Genomic DNA, 21,347 nt, shown 5'->3' on the forward strand with positions numbered 1-21,347 from the left:
CTGCCTGACAGGTACATACTTATCTAGGACATACAGGAGCTTTTCCTTGAATAAGCTCTACATTTCCAATGTGCCCATCCCCTGCAGTTTCTTTCCCCATCCTATGCTCCCTAAATCTTGCCTAATCTCATTGTAATTGCCTTTCCCCCAGCTATAACTCTTGCCCAGTGGTATACACCTATCCCTTTCCATCACTAAAGTAAACATAACAGAATTGTGATCGCTATCACCAAAGTGCTCACCTACTTCCAAATCTAACTCCTGGCCAGGCTCATTACCCAGTACCAAATCTAATGTGGCTTCGCCCCTTGTTGGCCTATCTCCATACTGTGTCAGGAATCCCTCCAGCACACACTGGACAAAAACTGACCCATCTATCGTACTCGAACTATAGTGTTCCCAGTCAATATTTGGAAAGTTGAAGTCCCCCATGACAACTACCCTGTCTCTCTCACTCCTATCGAGAATCATCTTTGCTATCCTTTCCTCTACATCTCTGGAACTATTCGGAGGCCTATAGGAAACTCCCAACAGGGTGACCTCTCCTTTCCTGTTTCTAACCTCAGCCCATACTACCTCAGTTAACGAGTCCCCAAACATCCTTTCTGCAACTGTAATACCGTCCTTGACCAACAATGCCACACCTCCGCCCCTTTTACCATCTTCTCTGTTATTACTGAAACATTTAAATCCCGGAACCTGCAACAACCATTCCTGTCCCTGCTCTATCCATATCTCCGAAATGGCCACAACATCGAAGTCCCAGGTACTAACCCATGCTGCAAGTTCATCCACCTTATTCCGGACGCTCCTGGCATTGAAGTAGACACACTTCAAACCAACTTCTTGCTTGCTGGTGCCATCTTGCTTCCCTGAAACTTCCCTGTTATAGCGCAGAAGGAGGTGATTTGTGCCATTGTGCTTGTACTGGGTCACTAAATGAGTATCATTACTTAGTGCCAATTTCCTGCTTTTTCCCCACAACCTTGCACATTATTTGGATAATCACCCAACAGCCTCCTGAATGCCTCAGCTAAACCACACTTCCAGGTAGTACAATTCATACCTCCAGCCCTCGTTGAATGAAACTTTTTTTTTCTTACTTCACCCTTGCTTCTTTTGCAGGTCACTTTTATTCCATGCCCCCTTGATGTTGTTCCTTTAGGGAGAAGCTATCCATATCTACTTGTTCAACCCACTCATGTTCTGAAAATATCCATCAACTCTCCTCTGGGCCACCTTCACTTCGAGGAGAAAAGTCCCAACTTCTTCAATCTATCTTCATCACTAAAGTTCTTCAACCTTGTAAACCACTCCAATGCATCACATCCTTCATACTGACGTGGACCCAAAATTATACACAATACTCAAACTGAGGCCTAACAAGTGTCTTTTACAATTTCAGGCTTTGGAAATCAGGAGATTTGTTACTCATCACATTATTCCTAAACTTTGACTTGCTTTTATAGCCACTATTTATATTCTTAGTTCATTTAAACTTCCAGTCAACAATAGCACCCAGGATATTGGTAGTGGCTGATTCAATAATGGTAATTCCAATGTGATGGTTAAATCATCTACTCTTGGAAATGGTGCTTGTGGTGTGAATGCTACTCGCCACTGGTTGGCAGGAACCTGGATATTGTCCAAGCCTTGATGCATTTGGGCAGGACTTACTCAGTCTCTAAAAGATTGTGAATAGGGCTGAATGTTTGCTGATAATTACACATATACCACTTCTGATTTGTTGGATTTGTCCTCATTTGTGAACAGGACATACCTGTACAATTTTTGACAATATTGAAATGATACCAATGTTATGGCTACACTGGGGGATCTTAGCTAGGGAGTACAGCAAGTTCTGGCACACAGTTCTTCAGTACTACTGCCAGAATGTTGCCAGCATCCATAGCCTTTTCAGCATCTGGTGCTTCCAGCCACTTCTTCATATAACATGGAGTGAATCAAATTTGCATTTGTGATGCTGAGGACCTCCTGGAGGCTGCTGAGGTGGATCATCCACTCGATACCTCTGACTGAAGGTTGTTGAAAATGCTTCAGCCTTGTCTTTTGCACTGTTAGTATGGGAGTACCTCAGAAGTGAGAATAAAGATATTTGTGCAGCCTCCTACTTGATTGGAAGTGGGGGGAAAAGAGGGCAGAAATTTGGTGGCAGTATATGGCAGTCAGCAGGAGCTTTTGTTCCCAATGTGATACCTGTGAGGCTTCATGGGGTCAGAGTCAATGTAGACAACTCGCGGGGCAACTCTTTTCTGACTGTTCACCACTGTACTGCCATCTCTGCTGGGTCCATTGTGGTGGTGCAGCAGGACTTGCCTATGGACAATGATGGCTATTATGCATAAAGGTATGATTTTGAGTACGGCTACATTAAGCTGTCACTTAACTACTGTGTGAGACAGCTCTCCCAATTTTGCCAGTAGCAAACAGATTTTGGTAAGGTCGACTCCAAAGGATGGACATTTGAATTTGAAGTTTCCAGTGCTTAGGTTAACACTAGGTGGGTCACCACTTTTTTTCTAGGCAGTTGAATGGTTTAATGCACAAATTGCTGAGCTTGTTAAGCCAATTCAGGGCCCATACTATTGTGGTGGGGATCTGGTGCCACATGCAGGTCAGACAAGGTAATGGCAGTTTTTTTTAAAAGACGTTAGTGAACCACAAATTTCTTATTCCAAGGGTCAACTGATTCCTGATTTGGGAGGTGCTAAAGAAGCTTTGGCAAGTGTGCCTTGTTAAATGATATACAGAGCTGCCACTGAAGCACCAGCTTTGGAAAAAAAAGTCAGAAGGTGAGTTCCTGGGCCAGAGAACCAGCTTCTGAACGCTGAATATAAATCAAAGTCTTGGGAAAGATGGTTTAATAATACGATGTAATGTAAGATAATAAAATGTGAGGCTGGATGAACACAGCAGGCCCAGCAGCATCTCAGGAGCACAAAAGCTGACGTTTCGGGCCAAGCCCCTTCATCCATTAATAGTACGATGACTTATTTGAATTGAAAGAGGTAAAATTAAATATTCCAGAATAAATTAATGCTGGTGGACATGTGGGATGTTTAGCAGAAAGAGCTGCAGGCAGAGACGATTGGATGAATGGCCACAGCACGGTGAAGCTCCCTTACGGGGCCTAGTCACAGGGTCGATTATTATGGTTTCTGAAAAAGCCATAATTCAGTACACATTTCATGTTCCGTGAATGTGCAGGTTGTTTGCCGAAGGCTCCCCATTTACTGAAGGACTAAGTTGCCCGCTGGATCCCTGACACAGCGAGACCGGAGCTCCGCGGGCAGCCACTTAGTGCCGTCTCCGCACTCTCCAACGGTGCGATACCCACTACCCAAATCAATCCACAGGCGCTGTTTTACTCATGCGGTGTCTGTGTTGCTGCTGCCCTCATCCCGGAGCACAGTTCCCACAGGCAGGTTAGTCCAGCGCTCAGGGTGGGAATGTGAGACCTGTCTGTGACTGCGGCAGGGTTTCTGGGCTAACTGCACCGAGAGAAAAACGCCTGGATTTCCTCTGTACGTCCAAATGTAGAAGTCTGCAACTCGGCTCTTAATTTCTCAACAAATCCTGAAATTCCCCGCCCAACAAGGGGCACAGTGTTCGGATCCCTGAGAAAGGTGGGAGGAGAAAGAGGGACAACATGAATACGAGGTGTTTGTGACGCGGCGATTTTCTAAAGAATACAACTTAAATATTTGCACAATTGAAGCGCCTCTGTCAGGCCGGGGTTAAAGAAAAACGAACTGTTCATTTTCAGACTTTAGGATTAAAGAGAAGGATATCTAAGCTCAATTCTAGCAGTACTTTTGAAACGGCACCTTCACTTGGCGATTAAAGTTCAGTAAAGGAAGCGGGGTGGCTCTGAAGAGGAGATTCCTGGCTGCATATACTAGCGGTAAACAGAAGGAAGCTGAAATGAACAATTATTGCTACGCGCACAGAAATGAGCCGGGAGAAGGTATTGTCGATCTTGAGAACAGCAAAGAGAGAGAAAAAAAATTATCTCCTCTTCAAATGATGTCCAAAGATGAGAGATAATGGGAACTGCAGATGCTGGAGAATTCCAAGATAATAAAATGTGAGGCTGGATGAACACAGCAGGCCAAGCAGCATCTCAGGAGCACAAAAGCTGACGTTTCGGGTCTAGGCCCGAAACGTCAGCTTTTGTGCTCCTGAGATGCTGCTTGGCCTGCTGTGTTCATCCAGCCTCACATTTGATTATCTTTTGATGTCCAAAGATGGGCAGGTTAGGCGGATTGGGCGTGTTAAAAATTGCCCTGTAGTGTCAAGGGACGTGCAGGTCAGGTGGGTTAGCCATGGTAAATGTGAGGATAGGGTGGGGCTGTGGGTCTGGGTGTGATGCTCTTCAGAAGATCGGCACTGACTCGATGGGCCGAATGGCCTCCATCTGCACTGTAGGGATTTTGTGATTCTACAAAATACCTTTAGGGATTTGTGGAGGCTTAAATCCTGAAAGTTAAAAGTTAAGTAACCATAGTCTTGAATGCGAGAGATTGCAGGAAGTTTACCGAGCCTCACTGTGCTTTAGGCAAGGGGAGAAATTGAGAAGGAGACTCCTTCATGAGTTTTAACCCCATTCGATGTGAGAATTAAACCCATGCTGTTGGCATCACACTGCATTGCAAACCAGCTGTCCACCCAACTGTGTTCCTGTCGCTGTAAAAGGAATTACAGGATAAGGGTGGGGATGCTGGCACATGTGGAGGTGGCCCTGGGGCAGATCAGCCATATTGAATGATGCAGCAGGCTTGAGTGACTGAGTCCTGCTCATATTTCTTAGGCGATGCCAGACCATTGAACTGTGACTGGCCTTCACTTAACCACTATGAGTGACTGGCTATGGCTACAGAGTATGCAGGATAAACTTCTGCCTTTTTGGACAATTCTAAAATCATAATAAAACAGATATAAATTCTCCAAACAGACACAGGCGGATGCCTTGCCACAAGATGACATAAAATTCAAAACACTGCACATACTGGAAATCCCAAACAAATACAGATAATGTGTGGAGTGGCATAGTGGCTCAGTGGATTGCACTGCTGCCTCACAGCACCAGAGATCTGGGTTTGATTCCACCCTCAGGCAACTGTTTGCGTGGAATTTACACATTCTCCCCATGACTGCATGGGTATCCTCCAGGTGCTCTGGTTTCCTCCCACACTCCAAAGATGTGCAGGCTAGGTGGATCAGCCGTGCTAAATTGCCCATAGAGTCCAGAGACGCCTACATTAGGGGGATAGGTCTGGGTGGGATGCTCTGAGGTCCAGTGTGGACTTGTCGGGCCAAAGGGCTTGTTTCCACACTGCAAGGATTCTATGATTCTATAATGCCAGAGAAACGCAGCTCGTCTGGCAGCATCTGTAATAGTAAATAGTAAGAGTTGATTCAGAACTGGAGAGATTACACATTAACTTTGTGTAGACAAATATTTCATCCCTCTAGAAAGCTCAGCCCAATGCTGGGATCTCTAGACATGTTTATAACTTCAATGATTACTTGTTTACAGAGTTTATAGGGTGTTAATTAAATGCATTTTAAAACATCTGTAGCTTTTCATCTTAATGAAGCAAATTATTGTGGATATTGGAAATAAGACCATAAGATTTGGGAGCAGAATTAGGCCATTCAGCCCATTGAGTCTGCTCCATCTTTCAACCATGGCTGATGTTTCTCTACCCCATTCTCCTACCTTCTCCCCGTAATCCCTGAACCCCTTACAAATCAAGAACATCTTTGTCTTAAATACACTCAATGACTTGGCCTCCACAGCCCTCTGCAGCAATGAGTTCCATAGATAAACCACCTTCAGATGGAAGAAATTCCTCCACATCTCAGTTCTAAAGGTCATCCCTTCAGTCTGAGGCTGTGTCCCCAAGTCCTGATCTCCCCTACTAAGGGAAACACCTTCACCTGATACATTCTATCCAAGCTTCTTCAGTATTCTGTAAGTTTCAATGAGAACTCTCAGCCCATCCTTCTACATTTCTTCAAGTACAGACCCAGATGTTCAACTGCTCCTCATATGACAAAGCCTTCATCCCTGGGATCATTCTTGTAAATTGCCTCTGGACCCTCTCTAAATGCATCACATCTCTTCTTCAATGCAGGGCCCAAAACTGCTCACACAATATTCCAAATGCTGTCTGACCACAGCCTTACGCAGCCTCAGCACCACATTGCTGTTTTTGTGTTCTAGACTTCTTGAAATGAATGCCAACATTGCATTTGCCTTCCTAACTGCCAACTCAACTTGCATGTTACCCTTAAAAAGATCTTGTACTAGGTCTCCCAAGTCCCTTTGTGCTTCTGATTTCCAAAGCCTTTCCCATCTAGAAAATAGACTTCACCTCTGTTCTTCCTACCAAACTGTATAATCTCAGTCTCCCACATTGTATTGTATCTATCCTTTCTTTGTCCACAGGCCTAGCCTGTCCAAATCCTTCTGCAGCCTCCCTGTTTCTTCAACACTACTTGTCCCTCTACCTACCTTTGTGACATCTGCAAACTTAGCAACAATGCCCACAGTTCCTGCAACCAGATCGTTGATGTATAACGTGAATAATTGTGGTCCCAACACTGACCCCTGTGGATTATTCCCATTGTGCTTTCTGCCAGTCAACCAACCCACTGTCCATCTGAGTACCTTGTCCCTAACACCATGGGCTCTTGTCTTATTTAGCAGCCTTCTGTGTGGCACTTTGTTAAAGCCTTTCTGGAAATCCAAACAGATCATGTCCACTGGATCTCCTGTGTCTAACTTGTTTGTTACCTCTTCAAAAGAATTCTAACAGATTTGTCAGACATGACCTCCAGTTAGTGAAACCATGCTGACTCTGCCCTAAATCGAAAGTGAAAGCAGTGGAAGTGTCCAGGATCACCTGAGTGAGAAACAGATCATGTTTTGAATCAGTAATCATTCAGTAGTACAGAAATGATGTAAAGAGGCTGGAAACAGAAAATGGGTGGGAGGGCAGGATAGAATAAATGGGAGGCCTGTGACGAGTCACAGGCAGGATTAGTTTCATTTTTCCTGAAAAGGACAGAGCAAAGGAGAAAGGAGTAGCATTGAGACATGAAAATTATATTGACAAAGGTCTGGAGGAGGTGTAAACAGGAGAATAGAATCATCACCCTCTGTTGTTGCCTGAAGTTGGCGATCTTGGTGGAAGATGATGTGCTGTTCCTCAAGCTTGTGTTGAGTTTCATTGTCAAGTAAGTAATATTATTTTTAAATGAAAAATAAACCTTTAACTGCTCAGAGAGTCATAAGCAAGGGACCTTTAACCTTTCCATCAGGCAGTCCATGAGAAACCAGCAGGTAATGCAGGTGTGTCCAGAGATCCTATTTACCAGTTTGGTATTCTGTTCTTGATAATGGTGGCGCCAATGGATCCTTGGAAGAAAGCAACAAGAGCCAAGCTGTACTGGAGGGGAAGAAGAAGAATAGCACTATTACAAGATCCTTTAGTTTCTACAATGGATGGGCATTTCTGGGACAGTCACTGTGACTCTGGAATGGTTTGTTGCCTACCTGGCGATAGAGTTAGGGATGTCATGGAGCAGCTGCAAGACATTCTTCTGTGAAAGGTTGGGTGGGGTGGGGGAGATGGTGGGGAGGTGAAAAGCCAGAAGTCATAGTACTAACATACATCGGTACTAAATGAATAGGTAGGAATGGAGAGTTGATCCTGCAATTGGAATTTAGAAAATGAGCAAGCAAGACCTGTGAAGCAGTAATCTCTAGATTACTCCCAGTACCACTTATAAGTGAATTCAGAACTAGGAACATAAGTCAGATGAACATATGGCTGGAAAGGTGGTGCAAGATGGAGGGCTTTAGATTCCTGGGACACTGGGTCTACCTCTGGGGGAAGATGGCACCTGTAGAAGCTGGACGGGTTGAACAAAGCCAGGACTGAGTTCTTCACCGAGAGGAGGTTTTGCTTGTACTGTTGGGGAGAATTTAAGTTCACTCAGCAGGTGCATGGTAACCAGAAGAGAATCTTTAAAAGTAATACCAAAAAGGTGCAGATGTGGTGGGAGGGGCAGATAACATTGAGAGATAGTAAATTATTAGGTGGAGTCAGAGTAATGGAGAAAGTAATGAAGTCTTAAAAATTGGGGATACATTTCAGTGTATGTGAAAGCGTAGGATGGAGTGACGGGCACAAATCGCTTTCTGAGATTATGATGTTGTGGTAGTAATGAAGACCTAGTCTAACACATGGCAGATAATAAAATGTGAGGCTGGATGAACACAGCAGGCCAAGCAGCATCTCAGGAGCACAAAAGCTGACGTTTCGGGCCTAGACCCTTCATCAGAGAGGGGGATGGGGTGAGGGTTCTGGAATAAATAGGGAGAGAGGGGGAGGCGGACCGAAGATGGAGAGAAAAGAAGATAGGAGGAGAGAGTATAGGTGGGGAGGTAGGGAGGGGATAGGTCAGTCCAGGGAAGACTGACAGGTCAAGGAGGTGGGATGAGGTTAGTAGGTAGATGGGGGTGTGGCTTGGGGTGGGAGGAAGGGATGAGTGAGAGGGAGAACAGGTTAGGGAGGCAGAGACAGGTTGGACTGGTTTTGCGATGCAGTGGGTGGAGGGGAAGAGCTGGGCTGGTTGTGTGGTGCAGTTGGGGGAGGGGACGAACTGGGCTGGTTTAGGGATGCAGTTGGGGAAGGGGAGATTTTGAAACTGGTGAAGTCCACATTGATACCATTAGGCTGCAGGGTTCCCAGGCGGAATATGAGTTGCTGTTCCTGCAACCTTCGGGTGGCATCATTGTGGCACTGCAGGAGGCCCATGATGGACATGTCATCTAAAGAATGGGAGGGGGAGTGGAAATGGTTTGCGACTGGGAGGTGCAGTTGTTTGTTGCGAACTGAGCGGAGGTGTTCTGCAAAGCAGTCTCCAAGCCTCCGCTTGTTTTCCACAATGTAGAGGAAGCCACACCGGGTACAGTGGATGCAGTATACCACATTGGCAGATGTGCAGGTGAACCTCTGCTTAATGTGGAATGTCACCTTGAGGCCTGGGATAGGGGTGAGGGAGGAGGTGTGGGGGCAAGTGTAGCATTTCCTGCGGTTGCAGGGGAAGGTGCTGGGTGTGGTGGGGTTGGAGGGCAGTGTGGAGCGAACAAGGGAGTCACGGAGAGAGTAGTCTCTCCGGAAAGCAGACAGGGGTGGGGATGGAAAAATGTCTTGGGTGGTGGGGTCGGATTGTAGATGGCGGAAGTGTCGGAGGATGATGCGTTGTATCCGGAGGTTGGTGGGGTGGTGTGTGAGAACGAGGGGGATCCTCTTTGGGCGGTTGTGGCGTGTGAGGGATGTGTAGCGGGAAATGCGGGAGACGCGGTCAAGGGCGTTCTCGATCACTGTGGGGGGAAAGTTGCGGTCCTTGAAGAACTTGGACATCTGGGATGTGCGGGAGTGGAATGTCTTATCGTGGGAGCAGATGCGGCGGAGGCGGAGGAATTGGGAACAGGGGATGGAATTTTTGCAGGAAGGGTGGTCGACCCATCGTCTCAGCCTGCTCCTGCCCCACCGAACTCATCTCCACCTATCTGGACTCCATTTTCTCCCCTTTGGTCCAGGAACTCCCCACCTACATCCGTGACACCACCCACGCCCTCCACCTCCTCCAGGACTTCCAATTCCCTGGCCCCCAACACCTCATATTCACCATGGACGTCCAGTCCCTGTACAGCTGCATTCCGCATGGAGATGGCCTCAAGGCCCTCTGCTTCTTCCTGTCCCGCAGGCCCAACCAGTCCCCCTCCACCGACACTCTCATCCGCCTAGCTGAACTCGTCCTCACACTCAACAACTTCTCTTTTGACTCCTCCCACTTCCTACAGACTAAGGGGGTGGCCATGGGCACCCGCATGGGCCCCAGCTATATCTGCCTCTTTGTAGGTTACGTGGAACAGTCCCTCTTCCGCACCTACACAGGCCCCAAACCCCACCTCTTCCTCCGGTACATTGATGACTGTATCGGCGCCGCCTCTTGCTCCCCAGAGGAGCTCGAACAGTTCATCCACTTCACCAACACCTTCCACCCCAACCTTCAGTTCACCTGGGCCATCTCCAGCACATCCCTCACCTTCCTGGACCTCTCAGTCTCCATCTCAGGCAACCAGCTTGTAACTGATGTCCATTTCAAGCCCACCGACTCCCACAGCTACCTAGAATACACCTCCTCCCACCCACCCTCCTGCAAAAATTCCATCCCCTATTCCCAATTCCTCCGCCTCCGCCGCATCTGCTCCCACGACAAGACATTCCACTCCCGCACATCCCAGATGTCCAAGTTCTTTAAGGACCGCAACTTTCCCCCCATGGTGATCGAGAACACCCTTGACCGCGTCTCCCGCATTTCCTGCGACACATCCCTCACACCCCGCCCCCGCCACAACCGCCCCAAGAGGATCCCCCTCGTTCTCACACACCACCCTACCAACCTCCGGATACAACGCATTATCCTCCGACACTTCCGCCATTTACAATCCGACCCCACCACCCAAGACATTTTTCCATCCCCTCCCCTGTCTGCTTTCCGGAGAGACCACTCTCTCCGTGACTCCCTTGTTCGCTCCACACTGCCCTCCAACCCCACCACACCCGGCACCTTCCCCTGCAACCGCAGGAAATGCTACACTTGTCCCCACACCTCCTCCCTCACCCCCATCCCAGGCCCCAAGATGACATTCCACATCAAGCAGAGGTTCACCTGCACATCTGTCAATGTGGTATACTGCATCCACTGTACCCGGTGCGGCTTCCTCTACATTGGGGAAACCAAGCGGAGGCTTGGGGACCGCTTTGCAGAACACCTCCGCTCAGTTCGCAAAAAACAACTGCACCTCCCAGTCGCAAACCATTTCCACTCCCCCTCCCATTCTCTTGATGACATGTCCATCATGGGCCTCCTGCACTGCCACAATGATGCCACCCGAAGGTTGCAGGAACAGCAACTCATATTCCGCCTGGGAACCCTGCAGCCATATGGTATCAATGTGGACTTCACCAGTTTCAAAATCTCCCCTTCCCCTACTGCATCCCTCAACCAGCCCAGTTCGTCCCCTCCCCCCACTGCACCACACAACCAGCCCAGCTCTTCCTCCCCCACCCACTGCATCCCAAAACCAGTCCAACCTGTCTTTGCCTCCCTAACCGGTTCTTCCTCTCACCCATCCCTTCCTCCCACCCCAAGCCGCACCCCCCGCCACCTACTAACCTCATCCCACCTCCTTGACCTGTCCGTCTTCCCTGGACTGACCTATCCCCTCCCTACCTCCCCACCTACACTCTCTCCACCTATCTTCTTTACTCTCCATCTTCGGTCCGCCTCCCCCTCTCTCCCTATTTATTCCAGTTCCCTCCCCCCCATCCCCCTCTCTGATGAAGGGTCTAGGCCCGAAACGTCAGCTTTTGTGCTCCTGAGATGCTGCTTGGCCTGCTGTGTTCGTCCAGCCTCACATTTTATTATCTTGGAATCTCCAGCATCTGCAGTTCCCATTATCTCTGCAGCTAATAAAATCGTCGGGTTTAAAGGCATCGCCAGGTTTTCCAAACAGCTGGATTTAAAACACTAGCCTACACTTACACAATCTCCGCTATATAGATATTTAATAATTCAAGCAAGTGACGATTTTAAATTTTCCATACCTCCCATGAATGATTTCATTTCCCTTTAATAGTATTAGAAGCCTTGTTTTTATTCATTCAAAGGATGTGATGTTTATTGCCCATTCCTAAATGTCCTTGAGATCGTTTCCACAAACATACAGATTATGAACAGGCCATTCAACAAGATAGTGGTTGATCTGAAATGTAAACCTCAAATCCATTTCTCTGCCTACGCCCAATAACCTTTCACTCCTTTGCTTAGCAAGAATCTATCCACTTCTGCCTTATATATTCAAGCATTCACCATTTCAGAAAGCGTTCCAAAGACTCATGATTTGAGGAACAAAAATTCACCTCATCTGTTTCAAATTACAAAACTGGATTTTTAAAATAGTGATCCCTAGTTTTAGATTCTCCCATAAGAGAAACACCTACCTTGTGAAGACCCTTCAGGATTGTATGTTTTAAAAGGTGATGGAGAGCTACTGCCTTGAACCATTAAGTACATAGGTGTACTTACACAATTCTGTTAGGAAGGGAGCTTCAGGAATTGAAATAATTGTTTGTTCCAAGCCAGGATGGTGTGGGCTTTCAAGGTGGGGGAACATGCAGATGGCATGTCTGCTACCCTTGTCCTTCTATTTGATAGCGGTTGTAGGTTTGGAAGGTGCTATCAACACAGCCTGGGTTAGTTGCTGCAGTACATTTTCTAGATTGTATACACTGCTGCCTCTGTGTGTTGATGGTGAAGCGAGTGAGTGAATGTGAAGCGAGTTAATAGGGTGAAAATGTTTGTCTAGAGAGTGTTGAAAGATAAATCCTTAGCACAGCTCATGTGATCTAGTAGATTTGATATCACCTTTATCGTGTTGGTGAACAGGGACTACTTGGCCTCTTTCTTTTCCTTTAAAATCCCCACAGTGTGGAAGCAAACCATTCAGCCCATCGAGTCCATACCCAATCACCATAGAGCATCCCATCCAAATCCAGCCCTCTACCCAATCCTGTAACCGTCCATTTCCCACGGCTAACCCACATGTCCGTGGACACTCTGGAGCAAGTTAACATGGCTAATCCACCTAACCTGCACATCTTTGGACTGTGGGAGGAAACGGAGCACCCGGAGAAAACCCACAGACACGGGGAGAATGTGCAAACTCCACACAGCCAGTCGCCCAAGGCTGGAAACAGTCCTGGGTCCCTGGCACTGTGAAGCAGCAATGCTATCCACTGAGCCACCATGCCACCCCTGGTATGAAGATCCTATGGCCTTAAGAGGTGTATTTTGTCCTGCATTTTTTTGAAAGACAGAGGTGTCAATCAGTCTGTTTCAAAGCCCATAAACCGCTTGGGAAGCCTTGGGGATTTTTTTTCTAAGGTTTGAACAAAAGCAGCAGCCTGAATGGATGGGGTCAAGCTCCCCCAGAGCCAGGAATTTTAATTTTTGTTTCAGTTGCTGGGGTCATGAAACTGGGTTTGGAAGCTGCAGTACATCTGTCCCTGCTACTCCTCTCTCTCTCTCTCTCTCTCTCAAACACACACACAGAATTTTCTCTTGATTTTTTTTCCTCCTAAACTGGAGATTTGCCTATGAGACCATCTATTTTACGAAATTTGGCTTTACCAAGGGTGTGCTTATAGAATTTTACTATATTGGAACAGCTGCTGTTTAGTAATTAAATAGCTGAACTTAAAAGTTAAAGTTCTAAGTTGGAGTAAGGCTAATTTGACAGTATTAGGCAAGAACTTTCAAAAGTTTATTGGGTGAGGCTATTCAAAGGTAAAGGAATCGTTGGAAAATGGGAGGCCTTCAAAATGAGATAATGACAGTCCAGAGGTAGTATAGAACATAGAACATAGAACATTACAGCACAGTACAGGCCCTTCGGCCTTCGATGTTGTGCCGACCTGTCATACCGATCTCAAGCCCATCTAACCTACACTATTCCACGTACGTCCATATGCTTATCCAATGACAACTTCAATGTACCTAAAGTTGGCGAATCTACTACCATTGCAGGCAAAGCGTTCCATTCCCTTCCTACTCTCTGAGTAAAGAAACTACCTCTGACATCTGTCCTATATCTTTCACCGCTCAATTTAAAGCTATGCCCCCTTGTGCTCGCCGTCACCATCCTAGGAAAAAGGCTCTCCCTATCCACTCTATCTAACCCTCTGATTATTTTATATGTTTCAATTAAGTCACCTCTCAACCTTCTTCTCTCTAATGAAAACAGCCTCAAGTTTTGACTCTCTCCGCCTGGAGGGAGAGTCTGGATTGTCTTTAAGCCTCACACTCTTCGGCAATTTCATACAGAGCATGGGACCTTCCTCATGGCAACAACCAGGCCAATGAGAAATAATTACTACCTATCAGCAACCTTTTCTCCTGGAGTAAAAATTGTTGTGTTGTTGTGAAATTTGCCATTCTTGCATGTGTCCTGATGAGAAGTGTCAAGCAACATGTCCTTTGTTGTGAAAACATGCCACACTGGGTGCACCAACACCAGATAGAACCAACAGCTCTCTGCCACCCTCTCCAAGAAAATGAGGGATTAGTTTTCCTTCAGTCATGCGTACACATCCCCTAAACACCAACAATCAAAAAAACTGGATGGAAAAGTGAATACATTTCACTGAGGAAACAATCGTAGATCCAAAAGTAACAACTGAGGATTTGAAATGATATGGGTAGAACTGAGATGTTCAAAGCAGAAAAGCAAGCAACAGGATGATGGGGAATAACACAGTGTGAAGCTGGAGGAACACAGCAGGCCAGCCAGGGAGCAGAAAAGCTGATGTTTCGGGTCAGGACCCTTCTTGAGAAATGGTCTGAAGGATGAAGGAGCACGTTGAGTGCCACATGGTCAATTGTATGTTCCTGTTAGTGTGAAGGCAAGGCCAGTAGGTGTAGGGAATGCTGGATGACTAGAGAAAGACAGTTATTATATTTCACCATTAAAGGATTTTTATTCATTTTGTTTCTTTAACATTAAAAAAACACAAAAACAAACAAAATCAATCGTGTTTTTCTTCAAACAGACTATTTTTTGAAAAAAAGTCTTTCAGGAGTCAACAGTGAATGGTTGAAGTTTTATTTTAAATTTAGAAGTTTAAAAAAGAATATACATGTTTTAGGAGTTTTTTTAACTTTGCAAGAGTTTTTTTTAACAGAGTTGTGTTTTCCTTTTGGTGAATCCTACACATGGTCGGCTCTAGAGAAGTTTCTTTTAAATCAGAGAAATTATTGAAGATGAGTCGTATCAGTTAAGTTAATCAGTTACGTGGCTGATTTTATTCATGATTTATATGTTTGAGTGTTTAAGAAAATTTTTTTGCATTTTTACCTTTCATCAACTATAGAAAGTAAAGTTAATTTATGTATACAGGTGTAAGTGGAGTTGCTCTTTTTTTGGCTTAATGTTATTGAGGGCATACAAGAGGCACAGAGTGAGATGGCTAGTAGTTTTAGAACAGTGATTTACATGATTACATCAGTCAAATAGAAGGGTGGCTGTCAGGAAAGGTAAGAAGTTAGTTCAAAGGTTTTCAGTGGCTATTCCTCCTTCAAATAGATATTCAGTTTTGGGTACTTTTGAAAGGGATAGTCTCTCTGAGGAAAATAATAGAAGGTGGTTGGTTATTGGATACCAGGAATAATTTTTATATTAGGCTGAGTTTGAAAAAACTTTAAAAGAATAATTGTTATGGAGAACTCTCCTGCCAGGGGCACAGACTGGAGATTCTGTGGCAGTGAGCATAAATTTAGGATGGTATGTTGCCTTCCTGGTTCTAAGGTTAAGCACCATATTGTTAAAGGGGAGATTGAGAAGCCGGAAATTATTGTATGCAGTGGTAGGAATAAAAGGATAAAGGATATATATCAATGGCTGAAGTGATGGTGCATTATTAAGGGATTCAGGTTTTTGGATAATTGGAATGTCATCTGGGACAGGAAATACCTGTTCAAAAGGATGCTGAACCAAAAGGTCTGTTTCCAAAGTGTGTGAATCAATGAGTTAGAGTGTGAGAAGTGTTATAGACATTATTCAGTAGAAAACAAACCTGAATAAAAATAATTTCGGAATTGAAAAAAGAAACACACAGGACAAACAGTGCATGAGAATGGATGTACTGGTGCCATTAGAAGAAACTCAAGATCCCTTTTAGAAACTTGCAGATAGAAAAAAAACTTATTCAAAAGAATTTTTCACCAATTAAGTACTAAAAGGATGGTGGAGGATATGGCTGAGCTTCTAAATGAGAGGGTGGTTCACACGTGGAATCAACTTCCTGAGGAAGTGGCGAATATGGGCATAGTTACAACATTTGAAAGACACTTAGATAAGTACATGAATAGGAAATGTTTGGAGTGATATGGGCCAGGAACAGGCAGGTGGGACTAGCTTAGTTTAGGATTATGTTTTGCATGGATTTGTTGGACCAAAGGATCTATTTCCGTGCTGTATGACCCGATAAATTGAGGCACTGGTCAAAAAAGACGAGGCATATATCAGGTATAGACAGCTGGGATCAAATGAATCCCTTGGAGTGGGGGGAGTGGAAGGGAGGCAGGAGTTTAGTCAATAGGGAAATGAAGAGGGCAGAAAGGGGACATGAGACAGATTTGCCAAATAGGGCTAAGAAGAATCCAAAGAGATTCTATAAATACAGTAAGGGCAAAACAGTAATTAAAGAGAATATAGGGCCCCTTAAAGATCAATGAGGCTGTCTACGTGTGGAACCACAGGAAATGGCTGAAATACTAAACATGTATGTCGTGTCAGTATTCACTGTGGAGAAGGATATGGCAGCTAGAGAACTTGGAGAAATAAATAGCGATATCTTGAAAAGTGCCCATATTACAGAAGAAGTAAGTGCTGGATGTCTTACAACACATAAAGATGGGTAAGTCCCTAGGATCTGATCAGGTACATCCCAGAATTTTGTGGAAAACTAGGGAAGCGATTGTTGGGCCCTTTGGTGAGATATTTGTATCATCGATAGCCACAGGTGAGGTGCCAGAAGACTGGAGAGTGGTATTGTGATGCTATTATTCAAGAAAGGTGGTAAGGAAAAATCAGGGAACAATGTGCCTGATGTCAGTGATGGGTAAGCTTTTGGAGAGGATTCTGAGGGACAAGATTTACATGTATTTGGAAAGGCAAGGACTGATTACGGATAGTCAACATAACTTTGTGCGTGGGAAGTAGTGTCTCACTAAGTTGATTGAATGTTTTGAAGAAGTGACAAAGAAGATTGATGAAGGCAGCTTGGACGACATTTTCTACATGGACTTCAGGAAGGTATTCAACAATGTTCTGCATGGTGGACTGGTTTGCAACATTAGATCTCATGGAATCCAGAGAGGGATAGCCATTTGGATGCAAAATTAACTTGATGCTAGGAGACTGTGCTTGATGGTGGAAGGCTTTTCTTTGCACTGGAGGCCCGTGACCAGCAGTGTGCTGCAAGGATCGGTGCTGGGTTCATTGCTTTTTGTCATTTATATAAATGACTTGTAGGAAACAGGACTTGCTTATAAAACAAGAAAAAGTTCAGGCCTAAACTACATTCTTAATATACTTTGGGGGGGGTCCATAATAAATTGGAAGTTCCCATTGGGATCGAAATCTCTTATTCTAGGCTGTGTTTAGGATTGTTCAACTCAAAGTGGTGAGTGAGTATTGGTGTTTTTTTTTACTTTAGGCATTGCATTTGGTTGGATTAAACAAGGTATGCCTTGTGTAAAAATGATTTTCTGAAGAAGGGTCTAGGCCTGAAACGTCAGCCTTCCTGCTCCTCTGATGCTGCTTGGCCTGCTGTGTTCATCCAGCTCTACACCTTGTTAGCTCGGATTCTCCAGCATCTGCAGTTCTTACTATCTTTGGAAATTGATGGTTCATTTTTAAGAGGGTAGAAGAGGCAATAGAATGGCTTTAAGAAGTCTATTTTCTTCTTTATTTTTAATGAAGAAAGGTTGAGACAGAGGTGCCAATCAGTATGCTTCAAAACCAATAAACAGTTTGTGAGACCTTAGGTTTTGTTTTCCTAAGGTTGGAACAATAGAAACAGCCTTATTAGGTGGAGTCAAGCTCCCCAGAACCAGGACTTTTACGTTTAGCTTTTTAGTAATATCGGTTGCTGGGGTCTTGAAGCTGGATTTGGAACCTGCAGTGCATCTCTCCTGGCTATTCTCTCCCTCCCTCTCACACACCTACAGTTTTCTCTTGATGGTTCAGAAAAGATTTACAAGGTTGTTGCCTGGATTGGAAGGTTTGAGCTATAGGGAGAGGCTGAATAAGCTAAGGCTACTTTCCCTGAAGCATTGGAGGCTGAGGGATGATGTTATAGAAGTTTATAAAATCATGAGGGGCGTGGATAGGGTGAATAGACAAGTTCTTTTCTCCAGGGTAGCAGTCTTCAAAACTAGAGGGGATAGATTTAAGGTAAGGGGGAAAGAATTGAATGGGACCTCAGGGGCAACTTTTCCATGCAGAGGGTGCTGCATATCTGGAATGAGCTGCCAGAGGAAGTTGTGGAGGTTGGTACAATTACAACATGTATAATGCACCTGGATGAGTATATGAATAGGAAGGGTTTAGAGGGATATGGGCCAAACGGGACTAGATTAATTTAGGAGATCTGGTCAAGTTGGACTGAAGGGTCTGTTTCCATGCTGTACTTTAAGTCCTGTTGAGTGAACTCAAAATTAACCCTTTTAGACTCTTTACAACATCCCCCTCCAAGCTTCCCCCCACCCAATAGCATTAAAATGTTACACACACAAAATGTATAATCACATGTCCCCCACCTCCCCCCACCTAATTTTTGAAGACAGTATGGAAGTATTGTTGTGTCCCAGAACATGTTCTGTTCCAATCTGGAAGATTGGTAGGTCTCACTATTGAAGATTGTTGTCTTTGATTCTGTCTATGACAGAGCAAGGTCCAAACCCTTTAAAATTGAATGCCTTTCCTCTCTGTTCCTGCTGAAAACAGGCATTGCTTTACTGGAGATCATTAATCATGTGAATTTCCTTCAGAGGTCAGATATCCTGTTGAAGGTGGTACTAACTTTTTCAAAAAAAAAGTATCTTAGTTCTTCAGAACAGGCATTTGTTTTTTTTTGTTCTTCATAGTATCCTGGATCTCTGAGTTAGGAAGTTTCTTCTTGAAAAGCTACCCTGAACTATTAAGACCTTGTCTGTCTCATTCAGTGGTAGCTACCACGGAGTTGTATGCATTATGTCCTCAATCTGTGTAAGCACAATTTTATTCTCATTGTGCCAGCAAATTTGTGTTGAAGTGTGTAGGCTGTTTTCTTCGACTTGTTCATAGGACATGCATAGACACACTTCTGACATCTGTTCAGAAAACATGTTTCTTACTGGAAATTTAATTCTAGTCAATTCTATAAGTCTATACAAATTCAGCACAGTCCAGTTTAAAGACAAATCCTGAATTACTAATAAGTAGCTTTTTTGCAATCTTACATATATTTTGTTAAATTCCATTATACATTCTTCTTTAGAATATCCTGCTTGCCTAAATTCAGAGTCCGACCAAGCTTCACATGCTTTAGTGTCATTTTTCTTATAAATTAATAGAATTTCCAAGCTTTCAACCATATATGATTGAAAATACATTTCACCTGATCTTGCTTGTAGCTGTAAACAACAATACGAAGACCATACTTTGTTGTCTTCTCAGTAAAGAAACAACCTCTTCCATATGTACATGTAAGTTTTCTACTGATAAGATTCAACTTCAATGGGAATTCACTTATTAATTCTTTGCACTTAGTTTCACTCATTTGATTCCAAAGCAACTGCAAAAACAAGTTTTTATATGAAAGAAAACTTTTAGTTTCCAAACCTCACATTTAGACAGCCATTCTCCACTACCAATAGCAGTATTAATCCAATCCACTGATGAACCAAAAACCAAGAAACTGTTCCACCTGTTACCCTATAATATTTAGCTGGTGAATTAACCTTCTAGCACCTGCTTAACCACTTGCTACATTAACATTTGCCTGAGGGCTCAAGTGTCCCTACTTCTGAGCTAGGAGACCAGGTTCAAGTCCTAATTGCTCTGAACAGGTTTGTTATACAATAACAACATTTAGCAGCAGACCAACAAAAATGTTCAAAATATGTGTGCAGGGTCAAAATGATGGGAAATAGATTGGAGACAGGAATTGATTGGCTAATAGGGCAGGGTGAGTCTGAAGCATAGTGACCATGGGTATAATACTGTTTTGTATTTTGGGTCACCAAACAACTGTTTTGATTTTGTTGTAGGTAGGGGGAAATAGGTGAATTATTAATGACCAATGAATCGGTGTGAATGTAAGGAATCATTGAGTGGTGAAGCTCCAATGCTGAGGTTGTTCCATATTCTTGAACGTGAGGATTGGAGTTCAGTCAGTAGTGTGTTTTTACTTGTGGGTCTGTGCTGCAGGAGATAGTAAAGTCTGATTGTGCAGGTGCCACTGACTGACGAATTCATACAGCAGGTAGTGTTATTGTTGATTCACGATAAACTGATTAACCTCAGTGGTGGCTTTGAAGACAGCTTGAATTGAAGGTTCCTGCACAGAACATAGTGCTAGCTTCCATGACCACTGCAGGAATGAAAACTGAATGGGTGTTTGGATATTTTAGAATTGGTTCTTTTTTTCCTGAAATTGCAAGATGAACTTTGATTTTGTAAGGTAGGCTATAAAGCTCGTGGAGAGGTTACATTAACCTCTGAAAGGTCAAAAAGGTGTCAATTTCAGCCTTAAGTGTATTCAAAGCCCCAGCTTTCACTGCTCTCTGGAGGAGAGAATTACATTGATCAATAACTCTCCAAGAAACAGAGTGCTTTTCTGCTGCTATAAAAATACTTTGACTGCTGTCAGTTCAGTCTTGTCCTCTGTCACTTTACCTTCACCTGCTTTTTTAGAAAATACCGATTGATGTCAGGCTGCATTGCCAAGGTGTATTGGGACACTCAACTGACAGCCACATAGTTACTTGGTTTAGTTAAAATGAGGCCCAAAGGCAAATTTAAGACTCCGGGTGAGCGCAAATTAAGATATTAAACAATCACTTTCCTGACTTCCTATCTTTTTTAGGCATTGGTCTAATTGCTTGACCTTGATTTATGGTTAACAGAAAGTGAAAAACCTACTGATATCACTGGCCTAGCCTATCTATTTCCAAGTGAATGATGAAGCAACTGGAAATTAGCTGAGATATACAGAATGATCCTTTAATGTTGGTTGGAACAGAGAAGGAAGTATACATGAATACCACAAGAACCAAAATAACTACGGATGCTGTAAATCAGCAACCAAAACAAAGTTGCTGGAAAAGCTCAGCAGATCTAACAGCATCTGTGTGGAGGAGAAAACAGAGTTAACGTTTTGAGTCCGGTGACCCTTCCTCAGAATGAATACCACGAGCTTCTATTCCAAGTTTGATTCCTAATGAAGGACTATCAAACACTTGGTGCTTTACATTTTGCAATCTGATCTCTGGTAAAAGTGGCTTCACAACTGGTGAACTTGCAGTTTCTTGTAAATATGTCTGAAATTTTACAAATACAGTGGTGCATTCTCCATGGCACAGCTCACAGTTAGTCAGAGGCTTAACCTTTGGTAGCTTCTCACCACACTTGTTTA

General features: G+C 44.2%; 1 protein-coding gene across 6 annotated transcripts in view; it reads left to right on the forward strand.

Annotated features, from left to right (window-relative positions):
• LOC132210837 (probable 2-ketogluconate reductase) overlaps positions 1-21,347 on the forward strand; it is an 80,786-nt gene that overhangs the window by 25,054 nt on the left and 34,385 nt on the right. Inside the window, exon 1 of one of the 6 annotated variants that reach the window (XM_059653304.1) lies at positions 2,686-2,813. The exons of 1 other annotated variant lie outside the window; for it this stretch is intronic. Coding sequence is in view for 1 of the 5 variants with exons in the window: in XM_059653300.1 (XP_059509283.1) it covers positions 3,974-3,988 (15 nt within the window). In the remaining 4 variants the exon portion in view is untranslated. 4 more of the 6 variants (XM_059653306.1, XM_059653321.1, XM_059653300.1 and 1 more) reach the window with 4 other exon arrangements.

Source organism: Stegostoma tigrinum, chromosome 2, assembly GCF_030684315.1.
Source record: "Stegostoma tigrinum isolate sSteTig4 chromosome 2, sSteTig4.hap1, whole genome shotgun sequence".
In the NCBI taxonomy this organism is placed as follows: domain Eukaryota; kingdom Metazoa; phylum Chordata; class Chondrichthyes; order Orectolobiformes; family Stegostomatidae; genus Stegostoma; species Stegostoma tigrinum.